We start from the raw sequence: 25066 nt of genomic DNA, 5'->3' as shown, positions 1-25066 counted from the left end.
ACATGGAACACTAATGGCCATGATGAGTTCTGCCCTGTCACTTCCTCTTGACCTTTTCACCCCAACGTCCTCGACACTGTGGCCCCAGAGTCTGAGGGTCCGTAGTTAAAATACCCTCCCGCAGTCAAGTAGCTCCCCTACGCATCTCACGCACACACACTCACACACAAAGTGACGCCCCCCCAGCCCCTCTCCATGTCAGCGATCATCCTCACGAAACAACGACCCAGCACTCCAAACACTTGAACCCCTAATTATGTATTTACATGTTCTCACGTCGGCGCCCCCCCACCCTCCACCCCTCAACCCCCTCCATCCACAACACCCATCTGTCTGCGGGGGAGGAGGGTCGCATTCCTGATCTTATTAATCCCTCCGTCCCCTGTTGCCCGCTGCGACCCACTCATTCACTCTCCCTTCCTGTTTTAAGACCCCCGGCAGTAGACTAATTCCTGGCGCTGGATGGGGGGGGGGGGGTGGGGGGTGTGAATAGGCCCTTTTTACCTTTTTCGTACAGGGAGCAGGGGGAGCTTACTCCATCTTTCAACACCCTGAATGAGTGCCATTTGCACAAAGCACCATTTAATCACATTACACGGCCAGAGTCTGAATAGGCGACATCCTCGGCCGCTCCATTGTCAGACAAATCTAGATCCTGTTTTCATATGCGAGGCTTAGTCCATTCTCACTGCCGTTACGACGCCATTCCACTACATCATGGTGATGCTTATTCATTTATTTATTTGTTTGTTTATTTGCATGCAGTGGGAGTTCATTTACATGTATGTCTTTCTTTTGTTTGTTTATCATCTGAATCAGTGATGTGAAGTAATGACAATAATGGCTGGAAATCATTTTGAAAACAGCGGAAAAAAACATTATAGTCTGTGCAATGTATTCATATTAGAATGACAATGAGCTGACGCACCTCCTGGCCAACAGACAGCCACGAGGCTGGAGGAGAACCAGATGAATCCGGTTTATAACCAAACGTCTTTTACTGCAGAGAAATAAGCTAAATAATTTGAAATAATACAGAAATGGAGTCGGAAAAAAACAAAAACAAAAAAAAAACAGTGGGTGTTCATGGATGTGTTAGCCTGTTGGAGCCTTTACTTAACAGAGCCAAGCAGATGGAGCTGTATTAACAGTGAATAATTTTATTCAGCTAAAGATGTTTGATTTGTTTCTTGCTGGCTGATGCGTTGAATAAAAGAAGATATGGAGAAGGCCAGGGTTTAACTTTGGATTGTTTATAACTTTTAATGATGAAACTTTTCTCTCTGTCAAATACTGGATTCTCTTTGCACAGTTCAACCAGCATATGCTCCTAACAACTCTCTCAGACTCCTTTTCTCTCGCTCTCTGCCCTTTTATATTTTGTCTATTTGTATCTCTCTCCCTGAACTCCTACTCAATTTTCTTCTGTCTGTCTGTCTGTCTGTCTGTCTGTCTGTCTGTCTGTCTGTCTGTCTGTCTGTCTGTCTGTCTGTCTGCTTTCCTGTCTGTCTGCCTGCCTTTTGTCATGTCTGTCTGTCTGTCTGTCTGTCTGTCTGTGTGTGTGTCTCTCTCTCTCTCTCTCTCTCTCTCTCCAACTCGCTGTCTGTTTCCTCCTGTAGCTCTGGACTCCAGAGTATCAGGTAAAACACACACACACACACACACACACACACACACACACACACACACACACACACACACACACACACACACACACACACACACACACACACACACACACACACACACACACACACACACACACACACACACACACTGCTCCTTGACCTTTATTATTGCTGCTTATTTTTTTAATGGACTGAGTGACATGCTGCCTACTGGCTGTTCATCTCAATCACCATGACAACACATGTTGTTTTAGTTGAGTACCCAATCTTAGAATAGGGCGCTTCAAGTTCCATCCTTTTTACGTTAGCAAAGATGAAGAACATCTTACAGTATAGCTGCAGCTTTTTCCATCGTGTCTGTCGGGGGAAGGACATAAACAAACATGTACAGTAGCAGCCAAAGCTTGTGTGTACAGTAGGTATTTAAAGGTCACGTAACGTGACCTTGAGGCCTCTCTGGTCAAATGTGCACCCAGACGAGTAATTTCTCTTTTCCAAATGTTTCCCTTTCCTCGATCACGTAATAGGAGCAGTCAAGATAGGATATAAAGGTAAATTGAACCACTATTCCAACTCCCCACTCCCCCTCGAACCACCACCACCACCCCCTCCCACCCAACCACCCACCCCCTCGAGGGAGATTTGTCACCAACAACCCCCTCCCTCCGTCCCTTCCTCCTCTGCTCTCTGTTTCAACCCTTCGCACGGCGTTCTTACACACCTGTTTCTATGTCCTCCTGGTCGACCATAATGTTCTCCTATACACGTCGCCTCATCCCCTGTTGTCTGAACCGGTGTCACACGATCAACACTCCCTCCTTCCTCTACCTGTCTAAATCTCCGTTGTCTCTGCCAGATTAAACTCCCAGATTAACCGATGTGCTTCCCAGTTGGTGTTTTGTCACTCTCCCCTCTGCAGACAAAAAGGAATGCGATCTGGCAGCAAGTGCTCTGTTTGTGTAAATGTGGAGAATCTAGACCCCCCCCACCCCACACACCCCACCCTTCACCTCACACCCCAACCACCCCTCTTCCTCTTCCCCTTTAGACTTACCTCCTCCTTTGATGTTGCTGTGCACTTCACATGAGACATATTTCAGACTGTGCTGAGCTGAATTTAGGATGTCGCTAGTCGCTACGCTGCTGCTGTCAGCTGTAAACCACACTGTTGTTGTTTTTTTTTTTGCTAATCCATGTTTGATGAGAATTAAGATGTTTTTTTTTATTGTGTACTTTTTGTTCTGTTTTTACAAATCGTAATCTGGAATTACAATTTGCAATTGAGCAGATGCTCTTCTCCTGAGCGACTTAGAACGTGTGATATCGGAGTAAAATGAACACTAGTCAACCAGAGACAGACAGGGTAAATGGTCACGTAGATAAGAGTGCCACAAGAGTGAATGTTTTTAATTCTACTCTGGTTCTGCTGTGGAACAGGCTTTAAATGGGTTTAAATGGGATGTCATTGATTTTTTTTTTTTGTAAAAGAGCTGGAGAGATTGGGAGACCCCTGTTACTGAACAAGCAGTCTATAGCAATGCTTAGTCTATGGGAATATAGAGCTTTAACTTAACTTGAACTTTTCACTAGAAACTTTTCTTACATATTACACACCCCCAGGGGACACCAGGGCTCTATACTTGGTCCTACATTAGTATCTGCTATTCTCGCCAAATGTTCGCCCCTAGAATAGCGCTAGAGTGCGACATACCAAAGCCTATACCGCTTGTGCTATAACCACGCCCCGCTTCTGTGACGAATGCGGACCTGCCTCTTGTCTACCAAAAACCACGCCCCGCTTCTGTGGTGCACGCGATTCTGCCTATCTCGCCTACAACAACTGCGGAAAAATGTTTTGGCCGATAAAGTGTAGTTTCTGGCGGCGACAGAGGCGTGCCGTCTCAAGCAAACTTGAGCCACAAGAGGCACCGCCGAGCGAGCTACAGTATAGCGAGCGAGTCGCCGTGCCGAACGTTGCGAATCTCGCTTGAGCCAACTCAGTGCTGTCCGAGTTATGTACCGTTGCCATGTTTTGGGGTAAGTGTTTGCCCCAACTGACACTCAAAGTGGCTTCTGGCCAATCACAGCGCGTCCTTGCACATAGGCTTTGGGATGACGCCGCTAGGGTTCATGTGGTTAATGAAAACACAAAGATAGTATAACCATGCAGGCAAAGTTTCAACTCCAGTCTTCAAAGAGAAAGAGAGCGAGAGTTGTGCAGAAGGTGGTTTTCCCTTGACAGCAGTGCCGTATTGACACCGCGCTGCACTGTGCTAATGAACTGTGATTCTCACATTATACTGGCCTGCAGCGTTAACTCGTGAAATCCATTCTTCCTCGACTCGCAGGTGAAACTTCCTGCAGCTCATGTGAAACGACAGTAACCCCAACCCCCACCCCTCACCCCAGTCCTGTCAGAGGTGTAACTGCACTGTATGTCCACCCAGATATTGTCATTTATTTTTCTTTATTTGTCCTTCCCTTGTCCCACCCACTCTCCCAACCCGCTGTCCAGTGATAACCTGACCCCCGCCACCACTCCCTCCTCTCTCCCTCCCACACCCTGACCCCTCCCTCCCGTGCTGTGTGGCTCTCGATTGGCCCGGATGGCCGGAGATGTGTGTGATTGACGGTTGTGATGTGTCGACAGACGGCTGTCCCGGCCTGTGTAACAACAACGGGAGGTGTGTGCTGGACCAGAACGTGTGGCACTGCATCTGCCAATCAGGATGGAGAGGACTGGGCTGCGATGTCGCCACGGAGACGCTCTGCTCGGATGCGAAGGACAACGAAGGAGGTGAGGAACAAAATGTTGTGTTTATCGTCTGAGTAATGCAATATTTGGTAAGGAGACAACTTGTTGGTATCAACAAGTTGTTCATGTCAACAAGTCGTTGATGCCATGTCGCCACTCTCGCAACACCATGTTGCAAGAATTCATGAATTAACCACCTTCACCCTGCATTCCTTTTTTGGGCATAAACGAGGCAGCTCTACAAGCTCACGACAAGCTTGTCGATCAGCTATTTTAAAAAATAAAAATCATAGCTAGTGTACCTCACTGTGTAAATAATCAGGGATGAAAACATCTCCTTTGAGTGTCTGCCTGCCAGCTGTACAGCATTTGTGTGTGTGTGTGTGTGTGTGTGTGTGTGTGTGTGTGTGTGTGTGTGTGTGTGTGTGTGTGTGTGTGTGTGTGTGTGTGTGTGTGTGTGTGTGTGTGTGTGTGTGTGTGTGTGTGTGTGTGTGTGTGTGTGTGTGTGTGTGTGTGTGTGTGTGTGTGTGTGTGTGTGTGCGTGCGTGCGTGTGTGTGCGTGTGCACGCGTGCATCCATGCATATAGGCACCACTACATGGTGTTAGTACACAACAGAGATTCAAACAGATGATGCTCTCATGTCATGTTGTCATTTGACAAAAAAAAAAAGAAAACTCCCAAACACGACCATCTGTCAGCGCTGCATCGTTGTGTAGAGGTCAGAGTTCAGTGAGTCTCTCCCTGCGTTCCAGACGGCCTCGTCGACTGCATGGACCCCGACTGCTGCGCTCAGATCTCCTGCCAGGGTCAGAGCTACTGCCGCGGGTCACCTGACCCCGCTGTCATCGCAGGCCAGGGTCGGGGCTCGGCCTCCTCCTCCGCTCAGCCCGCCTCCAAGGGCTTCTACAACCGCGTCAGCTTCCTGATTGGTCCTGGTGGGAGCCACGTGATACCTGGGGAGAACCCATTCAACAGCAGGTAAGACAACCAAAGTGATGTACAGAACTTCCATTCTTCCTTTTGGAAAAAAGTTTTTTTTAAGAAAGTGACTGTAACCTCCCCAACTAAGATTTTTGGAGACCTTCTTAATCCCACGGCCGGTGGTGGAGCGGCAGCTGCTAGCGGTGGGGCGACAGCGCGGAATCAGTAGGACTGTACCTTACTAATCCTTGTAATAAAATATTACTCCGCCGCCGGCAGCTCCGCGGCAGCTCCCGCTGCCGGAAATTGCACTCGCTGTCCCTCCAATAAGCTATGGCTGCACCCAATCTTGAGTTTGATTGCATCTATAAAACTGGAAAATGTTTCAAGAAACCCCAGTTATATTATTTCTAGAAAGTATACACTCATTATGACAGCATGAATGCTCAGCTTTTGGGGAGCTTGCACACTTCAAGCCAAAGTGCTGTGTGCTGTTAGTTTACGTTGGCATGCTGGCAGTCGGGGGACGGGACACACCTGCGTCTCTGGAATTCAACTGAAAACATTAAATAACTGCCCGTCCCTGTAATTTCTGTCTCTCTAAAGTGGAAGCAGCTCTCCACCACATGATGTCCCATTTATTGCTGCCAAGCCTAACGTTAAGTGGACGTGAAATCCTCAGGTGCTGTAAAGCCCTTTCACTTCTCCAAAAAGGTGCGGATGAAGAGTACTGTTTGGAGGGACAGAAGTATATTTTCATTCCAAAGCATAAGGTGTTGGCAATAATCTGTCATCCTCACTGCTTACATGTCTTAACTCACAGGTTTTCAAAGTGGGGGCTGTCTTCTTTTTTTAAAAGCCATTTTTCAGTAGCGGGCCTCAGCGAAAGGCTATGGCTGTTTAGAGGTCTTGGCATGGAAACGTTCGGGAACCCCGTCATCCCTCATCCAATAATTGTATCAACTGAAACCTAGATAAGCAAATGTGTCCACTGTAGAGATGCTGGTAACAGAACCCTGTCCGACAATATTTGGAGAGTAGAAACCACAGTTTACAAGGAACATGCTGCCAAGATGGAGGAGAAACAAATGATGACATTATTGCTTATTCTTTGTTGACAAAACAAATGTTCTGTGCACTGATAAGATGTTCACCTTGAACTGTTTTTTGTTTTTTTTAGAGAGAGAGAGAGAGAGAGAGAGAGAGAGAGAGAGAGAGAGAGAGAGAGAGAGAGAGAGAGAGAGAGAGCTGGCCACTTCCCTTGTGCATTGTTTTATTTTCATGAGATAGACCATGCATAGCCTAGAGCAGTGCACAAACTTCAGCAATTGATAAATCATTTGTGTACTAAAAGAAGCCAATGTAATATGTTTTCCCCTTCAGTACACTCAGGACAAACATGTAACCTGTTTAGACCAAAAGCAAGGTCTCCTTCAGGCATTTCTTTTTTTTTTTCAAGGCAAACCAAAGTCTGCTCTTAAAAGTATATTTTGGTAAACAGCAAATAATAATTTCATTGCCATTCTAATGTTGCTGTCAATTCCGGGACCGAATAGATATCAACTTTAGCTTTATTGTCACATCACAAGTTTGTAGCTGTAAAAGAAGGAGTACATTTTTTACGTTTTGCAGTTTCAAGAAAAGAGTCATAATGTAGAGAGTAAGAAACAAATGAAACAGAGTCATAACACGAGGACACATTGTCAAATATACAATGTCAAACATACATGGTCAAAGGAATACGATTTTGCAGAATATGCTTCTTGTGCAAGTAGAGACATTTGCAGCAGATATATACGTAAATAGCAACAGATATAGAATCACAGGAGTCTTATGCAGGTGAGAGGCATCACTTAGCAGCAGATATCAAACATGTAAGTGTATACATAAATGATAGTGCTATTGCATCTGCAGTGGAGTATATTCATCGTCATATTTACAGAACATGAAGTGATAATGCCTGTGAAGGTCTGTGTCGTCAAAGCTGACATGATGACAGGACTCAGCACTTGTTCAACGGGGAGAACCGTTGATGGTTGACAGGTGGAAATTGCCCCATAGTCTGGTGTAATGGCTTTTGATACATAGGTATCACTTGCCTGGCAGTGGCATGAACAGATTGTGGCTGGGTGGTGACTGTCCTTGATGATCCTCTCAGCAAGTTTTGGTCCTAACCTACTCACTAGAGAGTCACAGTCGCTCAACTAGACACGGAGGTCAAAAACCCGGCTTTCATTGCTAAAACTGGGTGGAAACAATTAGAGATTTAAGAAATAACTGCAATGCACAACCAATCCAAAGTCTTTATGGCGCTCCTTCAAATTTGGGGGCGGTGGTTGAATGGCATGATTGGTTTCCAAAGCATTGGGCGTACTTTGATTGCGGCTGTTCTCGCAAGTGTTCTTGCGACTACCATTTATTTATGGATTTAGAAGTCCAGTAGGCAGACATCTCAGATTGTCTGGCAACGCAAGTCTACCAACCCACAGTCTCTGCACCACTGGCATAGAGGGAAGCAATGTAACAAGTTGCAACCTCCACCTCACATTCAACCTGACACACATTTATACCTTGGAACTGTCCAGCAGGCAAGGTTTTCTACCGTTGGCCATTGAGAACACGTCACCATCTGCTGTTTTTGTTATTTTGGGGATTTTTTTTATTTCATGCCCAAAATAGGGATGCCAGGTTGAAAGTGGGTAACTCGGAAGGCCTGATTTATGAACTGTATATGAGAGAGGCAGAGCAAGTTTTCCTGCACCTTCCATTCAATTTGCGCTTGCAACCTGTGTGAAATGAACGTGTGATTTCCTAAGACAGGAGATAACTATGCAATCAGTGAATGGAACCGTCTAGTCGCATTTGTACGTGTGAGGCATGTGGAATATGTGCAACACAGAGCCCTCTATCAGCTCAGGAAATAGAATTATATCCAACTTCAGTGATGCTGAAATTTAAATATGGATTATTGAAGTGACACAACAACAAATCATTTTTGAGGGATGCAATGCACCTACAACTGTGAGAAATAGAATTTGGGTGATTATTGCTCCTGAAATAAATGCAATAGGAGCCACGAAATTATGGTATCTACGAAGGTAAATGGCTGACGTCTCCCTAGAATCCAGGGTATTTAACCATACTAGAGGTTTGGGCCGCTACGCGGCCCTCACACCTACGTTATGCAGATCCAACCGATATGTCTGAGTCATAGTGTCGGAGGCTTTGTCAGAGTACCCGTTGTACCCGTCTGTCTGTGTCCCTTTTCTGCCCATATATGAATATCTCTGTATCTGTCTCCCTACATGTGTCCCTTTTATGCCCACATATGGAGATCCCTGATGTCATTAGTATATATGCCCATACCCTGTATATTGGCATGCCCATATATGGACATATCGGTTGGATGTGGTTCTGGACAACCAGATCTCCATATATGCCTATATATGGGCATATCAGGTTTGTTTACGGTTATGTCTGAGTCATAGTGACATGCCTATATATGGGCGTATCTGTTTTGTTTATGGTTATGTCTGAGTCATAGTGACATTCCTGTATATGGGCGTATCTTTTTTGTTTATGGTTATGTCTGAGTCATAGTGACATGCCTGTATATGGGCATATGATCGGGTTTGTTTATGTTATGTCTGAGTCAGTGTGATGTGGCCGTGGTCCGGCCGTGGTCCTGCCACCATACCAACACATCCAATACCTGGGACAGCTAACGAGTGACTATTGTTGACGCGAAGTTGACTAAATCTGTCTAAATCTCCTCGCTGCAACTAGAGCTGACATCACCACCACAACCTACACCTTTAATATACCTGCACTCATTTGCATCGGATCTCATAGAGACGGACAATTTCCACGCAAATCTGACCCTTGCAAATTGCGTGGGTCAGCAGAATACGTAATCAACCACACCATCTCCTCATGTTATCTGTGCGATCCTCCCATAATACATCCATATGCATGAAGTAGAGAAGTGATGACATGCAAGGTGCACTTCAGAATACAATCAACCTGCGCTTGTATGCTGGTGTGCTTATGTGCTTGATAAATAACACATCATGTTTCTAGGTGCAAAAATATGTTTGAAATGAGATGCAGCAGCCTTAGTACTGTACATCTGGTTCTCAGAGTGTAAAAATGCACATGTAAGGGTTCATTTTTTTACACACTCATAAATTAACATTCAGGATTATACTGCCCAGTACAACCACAGTCTTAACCCATTAAGTCTTTGACTGCCAGAAATAAAACATAATTTGCTAAGCCACTGCCACTAACCTTTGAAAAATCATAGAATATTCATCTCCAGTATGATTGATCCCCCGATCCCCCGAAAAGACGTATCCGAGTCTCGTAGAATCGTGGGGGGGGGGGAGCGTGCCACCGCGATCATCCATTCCATAGATATGGGTAGTTGAATGTAGGCTGTTTCTGCCTAAAAGCAACAGAAACAGAGAAAAGGCCATTCTTCCTAATCGAATAACAAGGAAGTGAACGGGCTGTTTTTTTTTGCGATCATGTGACCCGCTGCTTCTCTTCTTCACTGGGATCCATAGGCGAGCTAGATCATTCTCGTCATTGGCAGGCTGCGCCTTAGCAAAATATGACGAGAAATCTCGTCATTGGCAGTCAAAGAGTTAAGACCTGAGGCCGATTCTACAAATGTCTTGTAAAACAGTTTTCGGAAAAACCTATGTTTCTAGTCAGTGGTTCTCAAACTTTTTCATGCTGCGGACCCCCATCTCCCCAAATAGCAGATCTACAAGCTCTATGAGCTTGTATATCTGCTATTTTGAATAGCCAAAGTATAAAATTATGGTTATAGCTAAAAATCTAAAATGACACAGACGCGTTCCCGGTCCTACAGTATTCTGCTGGCTTAATAAGAGGATCAGTCCTGCAGCCACACTTCTCCACCTACTGAACTCCAAATATTACTTTTCTTCATTCTTTCCTTTTTCTTCTTCTTTTTATGAGCTATTTCCACACATGAAAGTGTTATATTGGAGGAAATGGGTGCTATCAGAGCTGTTAAGCTGAACGTAAAGCCTTGATGTAGAGATAAGCACTTTTCATCCAGGACTGATATGAAGCAAAACAGACATTACTGTGAGAATAAAGCACCCGGACTTGATCTATTTGCAAACTGAGTAGTCAGTATTTTGATCAAGGCCTTCCCACCCCTCTCTCTCTCTCTCTCTCTCTCTCTCTCTCTCTCTCTCTCTCTCTCTCTCTCTCTCTCTCTCTCTCTCGCTCTCTCTCTCGCTCTCACACACACATCTGTTCAAAATCATGAGCCCCTGCTGATGGAAATGAAAATGTCTGCCAACTGTGTGCAGAAGGCTTTGGGGATATTTCCTTCAGTAGTTTAGAGTAATCCTTATGTAAATAGTGCTCTTCCGAAAATATAGAATGAGGCACAACACACACCCCCTGCCGGCCCCTCCCACCGGGCCGGTAAGAAGTAATCCTCATCTTTTATTGTCTTCAGCTTACTGAGGATGTCATAGCACACGCATTAGACTTCTGTTGCTCACAATATTCTCCTCCGAGAAGTCAGTTTCATCTCATTGCGAAACACAACACTGTCTGTAGAAGCTCTGCAAACAATCACATGTCCCACACACAATCAACATGAATTACCTTTTGGTCATTGTAGAAAGAAAAAGCTGTTGAAACCAATAACTTTATGGAATAAAAACATGGTGCAGCTACTGTATATGAGGGTTAAATCTGTAAAATCATAATGTACAGATTGTATCCGGGAAGCATACTGGAGTCTGAGATACATTCTCCCATAGTAGTCACTTGTGGTTTGGCTGTTAATAATTCATTTGTTCGAAACCGTTCCAGAAGATGCCATGTAAAAAATAATAATCATCCTTTGTTACGACTGAAGTTGTAGCTGTGTGTGTGCGTGCGTGTGAGAGAATGTCTAGCTGTATTGCACTTCATGTCTGACAGCAGATATACAGTTTTGAGTACAGTTAGAGGTCATCCTTCCCTCCTTGCTGAAGAGAGATAGCCAAGACCCAAGAGAGAGGATGAGAGTTGTTTTCATTGTGTGGTCGGGTTTCATATCTCCACAGCAAACTCTTCCTTTCCCTTCCGATGGCATAGAGAAAGAGAGAGAATAGAACATGTGTTGTGGTTAAGTCCCTGGGCACTATCATACTACACCCCTCCACACACACACACACATACACACCAAACACACCTCTTCGCTATGCACTCTCCGTCTTCTTCCAGAGCTACCGTGCGAGACAAATGACAGATAAGGATGCGCACAATTATACGATTCATTTCCAGGGCCACGGCAGGTGATGTGACTCTGTGTTTATTTGGGGTTCAGCCCCTGTCGGATGAGTCTGTGTTCTGGAGAGAGATTAATAGAGTCTGCAGGCAGAGGGAAGCGTGAACCTATTTCAGCTCTTAAGTGCCCTTGCTCAGCCAGACGCTAAATAAAGAATGGGGGGGATGGTTCTGTTAGGCGTGTGGCAGGGTAGGTGGAGGCGGGGGTTAGGGTGGGGTGACTGTAATCAGAGTGACGATGGCTGTTGATCATACCCCCATCTCATAGCTGTAATGACCCGTAGATAAACTGGCAAAATGAGACGTGTCTTTTTTATTATTTTTTTTGTCCTCATGCTCGCCTACAAAATGACAAATGTGGAGGAACCACTCTGAATGCGGCCCCACGGATGGGGAAGCAGCGATTGATTAAGTGTTGATGGAGAAATATTGCTCTGTCCTGCATCCCCCCCACCACCACCACCACAGACGACAACACACACACACACACACACACACACACACACACACACACACACACACACACACACACACACACACACACACACCTCCCCCCTGTCAGACAGTCATCTGGGTCTGTCAGTCAGGGCACAGCATGAGAGGCGGACTGTGTTACCTGCATGGAGACCTCCAGTCTTTCTCAATTATCCCCCTGGTCACCGCTCATTTAACCATGATGTAAACACAAACTCTGCAGCAAATGATGCGATGGATTTAGATTCATCAGGGGGAGATCAGAGATGGTGACCCAGGAGATAAATAAGTGATGTCTCAGCATTCGCCGTCGATGTGCCCTTTAGATAAACATAACCTACACATGGCTGCTCAGTGATCACCAGCAGACGACAAGATGTCAGTCCATGTGGGAGGAAGGGTCTCCTGGCCGACCCACCCTGACTTCACCTCTGTAGGTTGCCATAGATTTCTTTTTTGACAGATTTTCTTTCTGCCTATTCCTTTCTGTATTCCATGACTTCTTTGCCTCCAGCCTCGCGTTTGTTGTTGTTGTTAGGCATTCCTATGCAGCACCTTGTCTTGACGGGTGTCAGCCACCGCCAACCTTCACAACTTCTCACATCAAGGAGACACGTGTAAGTGAGCCGAGGAGGTCGGTTCAACTCACCACTCTGACTGAAACACTACCTTTTATCATATTTACAGTTCTCTGATAGCTGCAGCTGGCACCGCACAGATCTACCGTGCTAGCAGGCATAAAATATTCATCGCTTTTGAAGCAGGGAAAAGGTAGTAATCTGAGCTGTAACGTGTTCTGAAGGGGGACTTTATAAAGTGGCCGGCTCCCTCTCAGGACCCTCTTGCCGCAGTTTCTCTGGTGATCAGTAGACCTTGAAAGACGGACGAGGCAGAACAGAAACGAGGCCACCATGTTGATGTGACGACAACAACAGAAGAGACTGTAATGCTGCCGTGTCTGCCCTTCCCTGTCTGCGGTTTTAAAAAATGTTTGTTAAAAAATAAATGCCACTGTTGAGGGCAAAACACACTGTTGGTGAATGGCGTGAGTTAAAACTGATGCCACCATTATTGTCTATGTACAACCCCCGCGCTCGTTGATGTGCCGCCCGGCAACACTTAACGCCACTGTTCTATTTCCAGATGTCAGGTGTCAGGTTTTTTTTTTTTTTTCTGGATTCGGGTACCCGTGGGCATGGCAACTCTTCTTTTCCAAAATTGCAGACTAGTCCCAACCTTTTGTTGTCAAGGCACAATGGATGAGGAGAATGATCATTGAAATATCCAAAGTGGTACATGGCATTGGCACACTGTACCGTCATTATAAAGTCCTTGCTAAAGAAGAGAATGCCTGGCGAGCCATAACTGAGGACACAACAATTGTCCCGCACTGTCTGTGTTCTCAATGGTGTTCTCCCCGCAGCGCACGGCAGTGCACGGCAGCTCAACGCTTCCTGTTGGTGCTAGAGGCGACACTTCATGCGCGTCAATGACGTACGTGCAGCGTGCCTTGCCCTGTACTGTAATTGTCAGGCTCAGGCATCAAATTTAGAATCCTCTGTTGTGATCTTGATCGTTCTGCTCTAGTCAGAGAGGTGGTGACAGGTCACTTGATTGAATTAATTACCCCCCTGCAAGCACAAGCTCTGAGAACAAGATGACACCAAGGCAGTGTCACACAACATGTTCTTAAGTTTAATGAGCAAACACAGAGAATATTATACATTTGCACATGCCACATTACGTGATCGGAAGATATGAGTCGTGACTGACATGGAAGTAGGCAAGACAGGATATGAATAGCAATGGATACAAAACATGATGTTCTAACAAGCAGATGGCAGTTGTTCTTCAACAGTGACATACTGTACTTGGGCCTGCTGTATCGTGATAAAGGAGAGTACGTGGTGTCAGAAAGACATATTACAGTACTAGTCCATGCCCGCGGATGTGCACGCCCAAACTATGTGCAGACTTGAGAATTGGGACCACAACTGCCACTACAGATCCCACAGCCCATGGCAAAAAAAAATCTGGAAATAAACAGCTTAAGTCAATTCCAGATCGATATTCCTACCAACCCAACTGAGGATAAAAATGCATGAGAATGGCCATGAAATGGTATGAAACTCCCCGGCCACCAACTGGTCATTATGTCACTGGAGCATGCTTAGGTTGTTGCCGACACAACTGAAGAGACCGTAATTAAAGCTTCTGTTCTTTATTGCGCTTTATTGACCACATATTGTTGCACCAAGTCTATATAATCTACGTATAGCCCAGTATGTCCTCATTATGACCATTGGTATGCTCTAAAAGTGTGAAAAACATATTTCTCATTTCCTTAGGTCTTTAACTTTCCCAGTTCTCTGTGGGCGTTCTCTCCTAGTGTTGTTTGTATAGTCCTGAGCCCAGGTACAAAATGCTACTATAAAAAAGGAGAGAACAATTAGACAATTGGAAACACCTATCGATCAATTAATCCCAGACTTGCTCCTGTGAGTCACTTCCCCCACCCATAGCAGTCTTAATTGAGTGAGAGTTCACAGAAATGCTAAGAAACAGCTTAAATTTAGTGAAGAATCGGCTTCCTTACTGCTGGCATACCAATGGGGATAGGATTTTACAGTAGGATAGTAGGATTGTACGATATGCTTACACAGTTTAAGAGTAATTAAGTATAGTTATAAGATTATGCACAGATACAGGGATGTGTCACTCTTCTAAAACGGCTGCGCTTTGGTAACCGCTGCCTGGTTCCGGGAGTTGCCCACACATAAAGACACTATCTGTGTACAACCAGGGCTTAAGAAGATGGATGCGTGGAGTAATTTGTGTCGCTGCTGCGACCCACATGGCATGACGACGCTGTAATGCTTGTAGGTAAACTGTTAAATCTAAGTCAGCATCTCGACTCTCGAGAGCCCTCATTTGGAAGACTTATAGGCTTTTAGAGGGGCTAGGGGAAGCGGAGGGGAGAGGAGAGGAACACGCCAGGTGGCTGTTGCATGAATAAACAACCACTGACGTTAAGTGTGTCTGTGAACCTGTTTCCTTGTGTGTGTCCGCGTGTGTGTACAGTCTGTACACTGTATGTGAACTGTGCGTGTGTTGCTGTAACTGTCAGTAAATCAACATGCTTCGTGGCAGGGAGATTAAAGGGCCGTGTCTACAGAAAGCGGTTTCTTTTTTTGCAGTGGAGCGCTTTGGATATCCTGTCCAGAGCGCTCACACACAGCGATAATTGATGCCCGCAACGTTCAAACCTATCAACCGCTGCTGTGCTCGAACGTCCGGTCCCATCTGCGTGATGCTTGGGCACTGGGAAAAGCAGTGCTCCAGCGTGTCTTTACAATACAAATGCATAGCAGAAAGGTGCTGCTAGCTAAAAAAACTATTTTTGGGGACACGTACAGCCCATAAGAGTTGCCTGCTCTTGGCAGTGAGGATGTGACTGGCATCACTTGTTTGTTTACCGTCTTGTTTTTGTTCTGAACACAGCCTGGCATCCATCATCCGAGGTCAGGTCCTGACGGGAGACGGAACACCTCTGATCGGAGTCAACGTGACCTTCCTGCACTACCCAGAGTATGGCCACACCGTCACACGACAGGACGGCATGTAAGTACCCGTCCCCATGTGGGAGTTTTTTTAGCAGACGGCAGCAGAATCCACTAAGTGCCTACTTCTCAAATTACCCAGAGTGGGCATCTGGGTGGCACAGGCGAAAAGTTTCTGCCCACCAACTTGGAGACTGCGCTTCAGTTCCTCCGTGGTGCCTTTGGCTTGGCCGGGCGCTCTAACAAACACAATGAGCTCTATGCACAGCACCCATATTGGAAGAACTTTGGGCCCCTTCCTTACTTCCTTCACAGGTGTTACCAATGATACTAATGAATTCTTTTGAAAAATGTTAGATTTTTTATTTCTTAAAAACAAAATGATAATCAATCATTAAATATTTGATAATATTTTTGAAATAATCATTTAAAAAAAGGGGGAAATTACTTGTGATCCATAAAAATGGACCCGCAACCCACGAATGGCTCCTGACCTGGGAAAGACTGGTCTACACCCTCCCTAGGGTGAGGGTTGGCAGTGACGGACTATATACAATACACATGGGGGAATTGGCAGTGAGTAAATTGGGTAGAACCGAAGAAAGAAAGAAAATACAAAAAAACTGTTGATCAAAGTACCCAGATTACTTACTGGCTGGGGGAAAACACCTCTTATTTGTGTTGAATGGGTTACTTGTTTAGTCTGATTCTTTGTTACAGAACTTTATTTTGTAAATTGGATCTCCTTTGAATATAAGCTTTACTAACAGCCTTTGCAAACAGGGTGCGATTTTTCGCACGGAAAAAAACGGACAACATAATTTTTTTAATGAACACATGGTTCTCTATGACCTCATGCACACCGGCTCCGAATTTACCGTGCGGCGGTGCGGCAGTGCAGCGATGCGTTTTTTTTCCAATCGAACCCAGTTCGATTCGTGCGTCTTTTCGCATGCGGTAAAAACTGATTGACTAATCGCACCCTGTCTGCAAAGGCCTTTAATGGTGTGTTAAAGGGTTGCTGTTATTTTTATTGTTGCTGCTGTCTTGCCAGGTATACCCTGTAAAATAGAATTTGTGTCTCAATAATGCTTCCTGGTTAAATACATAATGTTTTCTTCTTCTTTCTTTCTTTTTTAAGAAAGAGAAAAGAACAAGAAACAAACAGATGTGTTAAAGCTATCTCAATGCAAGCAAGTAGGCAAAACTCCATACACAATAAGAGCAATAGAATATAATAATCACCCTTGGAGATTTGGTGCAAATTATACTGCAGCAGTAATTGTACAAGATGTCAAGGCTTTCAGTCCAAGGTCAACTCAATTATGTTTGGATATACATCACGTAAATTGGTTGTTTAACACATTAACCGCCAAGAACGTAGTCCTACGGTCCGTTAAATCCAACTGTTAAGCGCCGAAACCGTAGTCCTACGGTACGGGTGTTTTTCCCTTTTTTTCAAAAAAAAAAAAAATCGATTTTTTTTTTGGGGGGACCATTTTCAGTGTAACACCACCGGAAGTGACCCGGTATTTACCCGGAAGTAATTGTTTCCCGTCCGCCTCTATTCTAAGGCGCACACTATAACTCCATTTTGACTGTTGTAGTTTTTTCTCCTCGCATTTCCCATGTTAACATAAACGGTCAGAACTCATACATCGCGCCTCCTTATGACACGCGGTCTCGACGAGTACACAAAGGGACATGTGGACGATGTTTACAAACAGTGGATCGCGGATTCTAAAGGATTTTAACGAGGGCTATGGCGACTTGAAAAAAACAAAAAACAACAATAAAAGCTTGGCAGTGGTGAGCACATTATGAGATTAGCCCTTGGCGGTGGATGTGTTAAAGGGGAAAAAATGTAAATCATAATTCCCAGTGGAAATGGCAGGGCCTTTTGTTGAACCAGGAAGTTTAAGGTCACATGGTCCCATCCCCAGTGATGTGACATCATTGAAACAACCATGTACTGTACTAAATTATCATGATAACATGAATAGTCTGGAAGAAAGAACTACAGAACTGTTGTCCTCTGCAGAGGACACAAATTAATGATCAGTAGTTATTTAGTCACAAGCTCTTGTTAATACTTTTCATTACTTAAATATTATAAGCAAACATTTAAAGAAAAACATTATTTTTTTCTTCAAAACAGCAAAAATAGAAGATCTAATAGCTCTCAATGCATTTCATCGTGATGGGTTGTGAGCTTTTAGATTGGCTATTTTCACTACTTTTGTGCAACACTGTCATACGAGAAAATAGGGAATTAATTTACCGAAAAACATAAAATCTTGAAACATAGACATACAAGGTTTCTGCCCGACAGGCAGCGACGGCATACTGTTGACATACTGATGTGGTTTTCTCGACAGTGAAAGTGCATTGCAGCAATGTTAGCAGTGCACCTTATCAGCACTGAAGAAAATTATATGTTTGTGTATGTAGAGTACACTATAGAATGTGTACAGTCCCTTTACGGTCAGCAGTGATAGCACAGATGGAAGCTTCATTTGCTATACAGTCACGATCAGTTAGAGAGAGCTTTCATCACCGAACTCCACACAGGCGTCTGCACATTCATCTTTTGATTTTGTTCATTCCTCATTTTTGTCCTGGCGTCAGCTGTGTACGCGTGTCTATGGAAATGAGACACAAGACGCATTCAGTTCCCTATTCAGTCAACAACAGCCTTCCATTTCTTATGATTTAGTGTTTTTAACCCATTAACTCATTGACTGCCGGAGTAAATAAATAAATAAATCAGCCCCTGCCAGCGTTTTTGAGCATTTATACTAACCTATCAAGAGCCACAGAATATTTCGCCCCAGGACGATCGACACACAGAGTGTCGCAAAAGACGGAGGAGTGTCTCTGATTACATCGCAGGAAAAAAAAGCGTGTCACTGCGAGCCTCCGTTCTTTAGTTATTGGCTGTTGAATATAGCTTGTTCTCGCCAAAATCAAGCAGAGACATTTTTTTCCTTCTAAATCCTTTAACATTAGATCGGACGGGGCTGGGTTTGTTGTGATCACGTTATTTCCGGGTATACTCTTCTCATAGGATCACTCATAGGTTGGCGAAGGTTGGACAAAAATTATACGTACTGTAATGTAGGTGCTTGATTGAACAGTTCTGCTGTTGATTATTGTTTTGGTTCTGGACGCTTCACACTGGATCATCTCCAACACACCTGCTAGCTGGGTTATAATGAAGTCTGTGTCTACTCTGATCTGTTTACCGTTCTGGCCCTGATACTTTCTGGGCTTCATTGTGATCTAGGTCTTGCGCGTTGGGGCTAAGGGCTACAGGAAAATTATTTTAAATAGATGATGGGTCGCCTGCAGCTAGTTCAGGCACATATACTGTACTCGACTGGGTCACTTATATACACGCAAGTAACCCAGTGTGTTGGTTATGTAACTGTGACGGGTCAAGCCGTTTACCAATTTGCAGTGGACAAAGTACTCAACCCCAGTACTTGAGTATACTCCTGGTCAAATATAACTACAAGTAAAAGTTGCTATGTCAAATTTGTACTTGAGTTAAAGTACTTGCTTATGAAAATACTTGAGTGTTAATATCAATATATTGCTGTATACAAATGTAGACATTTCCCACTAAAATTCAAAGATGGTCCAAACATTTTAAAAAAATATGTCGCATTGTGGCTTGTTGTGAGCTTGTAGATTACTTCTCATTTTCACCATTTGAAATAGGGCTTAAATGTTTTTTTCATAATACACCTTTTCCCTTCAAAAGTACCTTGAAATGCAGTGGAGTGAAATTCATTAGTGTCCAAAAATACAAATAGGCTTACTCAAGTAAAGTACACAAACTTAACTCTTATATTCATTATGTCAAACTGTGATGTGATCAGCTCTGCCAGACTGTCTGATTGGATGTTTTTTCCACTGTCATACTGTGCGACTGGTTGAACAACAATTTGGCATCCTACAACAGCCACCACACACGTACCGAGCCCGTTTGACGCTGAACAAATGCAACCAGGGAACTGTAAAGACGGTTTTCTGGAACGGAAACAACAAGCAATACCGTGCTCCTATTGCCCCCGAAATCTCAGACGCTGCCAGAACTTAATTGGGGCCTAATACTCCACGGATACGGCTCGCGGTCAGACATCCTTCACCCTGTCACACTGAACGACCCAAGACAGCAAACTATTTCACGACAAATGATTTTGCCCATAACACGGAAAATTTCATCTGGGTCAGCCAAAATCGGTGTCTGTGGACACCTGAAGGCAGCGGTCCAGTGTCTTACACTGCGTTATTTGTACTACTGCATGAGCACACCCGCAATGCTTCCTTTCTCAGCTGGTTATTCTATCCGCTGCATGGGCCTCCGCTATCCCTTGTCAGTGGTGGAAAGTACAGTAACTGAGTGCATTTACAGTACTCAAGTACTGTACTTTTTTTTTTGACACTTTCAACTTCTACTCCATTACACCTCAGATGCAAATATTGTCCTTTTTACTCAACTATAATTACAGGAACCTTGCAGATTTAGATCAGAATTATTTTATTTATTCTTTTGATATTTTTCTGCCTTTATTGATAGTACAGTATAGATTGACAGGAAACGGGGGAAGACGGGAGCAACACGCAGCAAAGGTCCGTCAGGACTGGAAATCGAACCCGGGACTCACTGTCAGGCTGCATCAAAGCCTATATGGTACACGCCTTAACCAATAGGTCACCGGTGCGCCAGATTTAGATTATTATTACAAAACATACATTAACCACTTAAGCACTATTTAGATCATCTATTTTCAAAAACATTTGAGTATTTTTATATTGTGGTATTGCTACTTTTACTTACACTAAGTAAACAATCAGAGTATTTCTTCCACCACTCTACCTTATACAGTATCACTTCTTGTTGCCCATTTTTTGATAGATGCTAGTTATACTATGCAGATGTTGATTACTTGCTCACATTATTATTATGTTACTTTTTTAAATAGACATACTGTTGGCTTGACCACAAAGGTTAAACATGATTTTTAGTTATCTTGCTGTTTAGACAGATGCTACTGGAGATGTGTTGTTTTCCTGGTATCTTAGTTTCTCTGAAGCACAAAATAGTTTTTTTCTTTGGTCTCTACGTACAGTACATAACCATTTAACCTGTCGTTTGTTGAATAGGGTTCTTGCCATTCACTCCGATCTCACACTTTGTAATTCGCTCTGGAAAAGAGCATCTGCTAAATGCCAAAATTGTAATTGTAAATATTTCCCTATCTCTCACTGTCGATAAACACAAACATGTCTCATCAGAATAAACATGAGCTGTCTGTGGTAGGTGGTCCAGTCGTTAGACAGGACCTCTCTGTCCCTGTCACTGGGTTTATTTATGATGATCCGTTCTGCTCTGCCCCCGCAGGGGACGGAGAAATGTAAAAGAAATGAGAGGGCGGCGTACAGCTCTGAGAGAGAAGTCATGGCTTTTATCCAGTAAAAAGACCGTCTCTCTCAAGCCCCGGCAGCAGCTCTGCGCCGCCCTATAACAATTCCTCATGCAAATGTCACAGCGGTTGAGGCCATTTTGAACGAGGCTGTTTAAAATGCATTGAATCGGGGAGGGCTGAATCAATCAGCCCGCAGTGTGTGTAAAACACAGGATTACTGCCTGACCTTCTACCGTTATTACCGCCCCAACGGCCGTATACATATCGCAACGCAACGCAGCGCAAACACACACTAGGCAAATAAATGCACATCCCACATGTGTTTAGAGGGCGGGAGGAGAGTTCACCTCGCCTAGTCACTTTCAGCTTCGTGTCCCTATGTTTTGGGCATGTGGAAAATAAATAAATAATAATTAATAAGAAATAAGCCCAAAATACAAAAATTCGACATTGTCAGGAACATCTAAAATACCAGATCTACAATCGAGACACGTTGTGAGTATATAGAGCTATTGTGGTATATAGTATCCAGAGCTCAAGTGGTTTGGAAAGTTAGATTTTTACGGAGGGCCGTTTAGTGACATTTGGAGGAGGACCTTCATTCATATTCAGAGATCTGTTCATGTGTTTTACACACGTTGACAGCAGATGAATAAAACAGGGGCTTATGAACGGCAAGGAATGATTCAGCTGTTGTGTTATGGAGCTCTCTCTCTCTCACACACACACACACACACACACACACACACACACACACACACACACACACACACACACACACACACAGATCAGGGGTGGGGTCCTGCAGATAGCCCAGGGATTAGCTGATTCTCTTCTGATATTCAACCCTCTGACAGGAAACATGATAAATAGAGGAGAGGAGGGATAATCGCACTTGGTTAGCCACCAGAGCAGCTCAGGGTGTGAGATGTGTGTGTGTGTGTGTGTGTGTGTGTGTGTGTGTGTGTGTGTGTGTGTGTGTGTGTGTGTGTGTGTGTGTGTGTGTGTGTGTGTGTGTGTGTGTGTGTGTGTGTGTGTGTGTGTGTGTGTGCGTGCGTGCGTGCGTGCGTGCGTGCGTGCGTGCGTGCGTGCGTGCGTGGGGGTGTGTGTGTGGTGGGTGGGCGGGCAGCATCAAAGTCTGTCCTCCAGTGCAGCTGTGAGCTGTTCTCTACTGTCCAACATGGTGGCAAAAAAAAGATGGAGACAGAAAAAAGAGGGAGACAGAGAGAAAGAGAGAGGAGGGTTGGGAGGAGAGGGCAATGGAGAGATGAAGGAGGGGAAAGAAAGGAGAAGATTGTCTGTGACTTTGTGTGTGTGTGTGTGTGTGTGTGTGTGTGTGTGTGTGTGTGTGTGTGTGTGTGTGTGTGTGTGTGTGTGTGTGTGTGTGTGTGTGTGTGTGTGTGTGTGTGTGTGTGTGTGTGTGTGTGCGCGAGCGCGCGTGTGTGTGGACTGTGTAATGACACCATGCATATGCTGCAACCCCCTGGGCAGTGAAGCCAGTAGAATATATGGAGCAGCACTTCAAAGACCGCCCTTCATTTCCAAACCAGTAACTTTCTCCCTCCACCATGTGATACTAATTAAAACTAGTTCACCAAAGGAACTAACTGTGCTGTCTCCCTCTAGCATTCCTGGTTAAACAAAAGTCATACATTGGATTCAGCCAGTGATAATTATGGGCGGGGCAGGGAGTCAAATATCGAGACGTGTAAAAGTCGCATCTTCCATTGAACAACTGTCCTATACATTTGGGAGAGACTCTACAATGCAATGAGTTGTTTATTCTAATTTGCCTAGTTACGCTTCTTTTAATGCCAGACGTCGTTTATTTTATTTTATTTTATTGCACATAAAAAATACAATGATAGTTCATTAAAAGGGGAAAGAAAACATACAGTACATAGCAATTGGGAAGTGAAAACAATAACTCGAGAAATGTGCAGGAGTGGCTAAAAGAAAAAAGGTGGCCCTCTTAATGAAACATTCAACATAAAGTTAACAAAAAAAGTAATACGAACAAATGCATGAAAGAACAAAAGAAAGAAACATTTTATAGCTCAGTAAAAATATTATTACTGAGCTTTTTTATGAAAATGTTTCATATTTACAAGCATAATTATAATGGCGCAGCATGATTATGATGTTGCATTGCTTAATTGTACCAATAAACAATTTAGTTTATCCTTGAATTAGTTTAGACTAGTCTCTAATGTGACACAGTAAACAAAGATGTCCTTGGAATCTAATATAGAATTGGCAAAATGTTGTCTTAAAGAAGGTGGGATGAAGATTACTGGCTGCATGACCTTGTATTGTAATGATGGATTTGGGAATAGAAATGAAATACATTTTGTATGCAGACTGGGAGTACGGTAAATTGTGAATAGCTTGAAAAACAAACAAAAGTATTTCTGCTTTCAATTCCTAAATCTCCCGGTTTACATCAATTGGTTTTAAAGGTTTGACCTTCTGGCCAATGGCGGTGCCTCCCTGACCCTGAACTATGAGCGTGCTCCGTTCCCGGCGCTGCAGCGTACGGTGTGGGTTCCCTGGAACGTCTTCCATGTGATGGACACCGTGGTCATGAAGAGAGAGGAGAACGACATACCTGCCTGCTATCTGACCGGCCTCATCAGACCCAGCACGCTTATACTGGCCACGCCCCTCTCCACACTATACCGCACCTCCCCCGAGGACAACCCCATCATCCCTGAGACACAGGTGAGACAGAGAGACAAGTGAGACACAGTGAGACAGAGAGACAAGTGAGACACAGTGAGACAGAGAGACAAGTGAGACAGAGAGAGAAGGTGGGACAAATGAGACGGAGACAGTGTGAGACAGACACAGGTGAGACAGAGAGTCACAGTGAGACATAGAGATAGAGAGAGACGTAGGACGGATGAGACAGATGAGACAGGTGGGACAGAGTGATAAGGTGAAACAGAGAGACAGGTGAGACAGAGAGACACGGGTGGTGAGACAGACACAGGTCAGAGAGATACAGCTGAGACATATTAGACTAATATGAGAGAGAGACTTATCTATTCTTAGTTTTTTTTTTCACTTTAAGGGTAGCAACTTACTGTTTGTCTGTATTGTTTTACTAGTTGATACTTGTCTTAATGTGACTGCATGATTTTGTTAACTCCCGTTTCCCATACAGCATGATACAGATTTATATTGTACTGAATGATGCCATCATCATCCTCTTCAGATGGATCAAAGGTGCCACATCCCTGACTTTCACCTGGTCTCTCACTCTCTCCACACACACTCTGTGCATGTGTCAATTTATGCCTGCTAATTAAAAGTCACAGGTGTGGATGAGGCTTACCGGATGGTGCGTTGTCTATTGCTACGTCCCCGTTGGGGACCTGAATTGCATGTCATTCTTTAAATAGACAGTTTTCTGAAAAGTAGAGAACTGTTACACAATTTGGGAATATTTTGAAAATTGTCACCTATAATGACATTCAGAAAATTGGGAAGCGAGGTTGAAAGTGGTTAAGCTGTGTTCTGTCCCAATAAAGCACGAATGACTCAAAATAATCTAATCCTCTTTGATGTCAGGTGCTTCATGAGCAGGTAGCCATCCCAGGCAGTGACCTCAACCTGGTGTACCTGAGTTCCAGGGCGGCGGGCTACAGACCCATCCTCAAGGTTCTTCTCACGCAGGACCGCCTCCCCTTCGGCCTGATGAAGGTCCATCTTATGGTGGCCGTCATGGGGAGGCAGTTCCAGAAGACCTTCCCAGCGTTCCCAGATCTGTCCTACACCTTCATCTGGGACAAGACAGACGCCTACAACCAGAAGGTGTACGGACTGGCCGAGGCTGTGGGTGAGTTTCACGCTGGCTGCTGTGTGTGTGTGTGTGTGTGTGTGTGTGTGTGTGTGTGTGTGTGTGTGTGTGTGTGTGTGTGTGTGTGTGTGTGTGTGTGTGTGTGTGTGTGTGTGTGTGTGTGTG

General features: G+C 44.4%; 1 protein-coding gene across 1 annotated transcript in view; it reads left to right on the top strand.

Annotated features, from left to right (window-relative positions):
- LOC311034262 (teneurin-3) overlaps window positions 1–25066 on the top strand; it is a gene marked incomplete at its 5' end in the record, with an annotated part of 205696 nt that overhangs the window by 130138 nt on the left and 50492 nt on the right. Inside the window, 7 exon segments of the mRNA XM_084042099.1 lie at window positions 1620–1640; window positions 2156–2179; window positions 4279–4425; window positions 5138–5363; window positions 15606–15725; window positions 23559–23820; window positions 24673–24940. Coding sequence (XP_083898225.1) covers window positions 1620–1640; window positions 2156–2179; window positions 4279–4425; window positions 5138–5363; window positions 15606–15725; window positions 23559–23820; window positions 24673–24940 — 1068 coding nt within the window.

The sequence above is a fragment of the Gymnoscopelus microlampas genome, assembly GCF_963454915.1.
Source record: "Gymnoscopelus microlampas genome assembly, chromosome: 18".
Classification (NCBI taxonomy): Eukaryota; Metazoa; Chordata; class Actinopteri; order Myctophiformes; family Myctophidae; genus Gymnoscopelus; species Gymnoscopelus microlampas.
The sequence above is the reverse complement of the archived record's forward strand: the minus strand, read 5'-3'. Positions and strand labels throughout refer to the sequence as shown.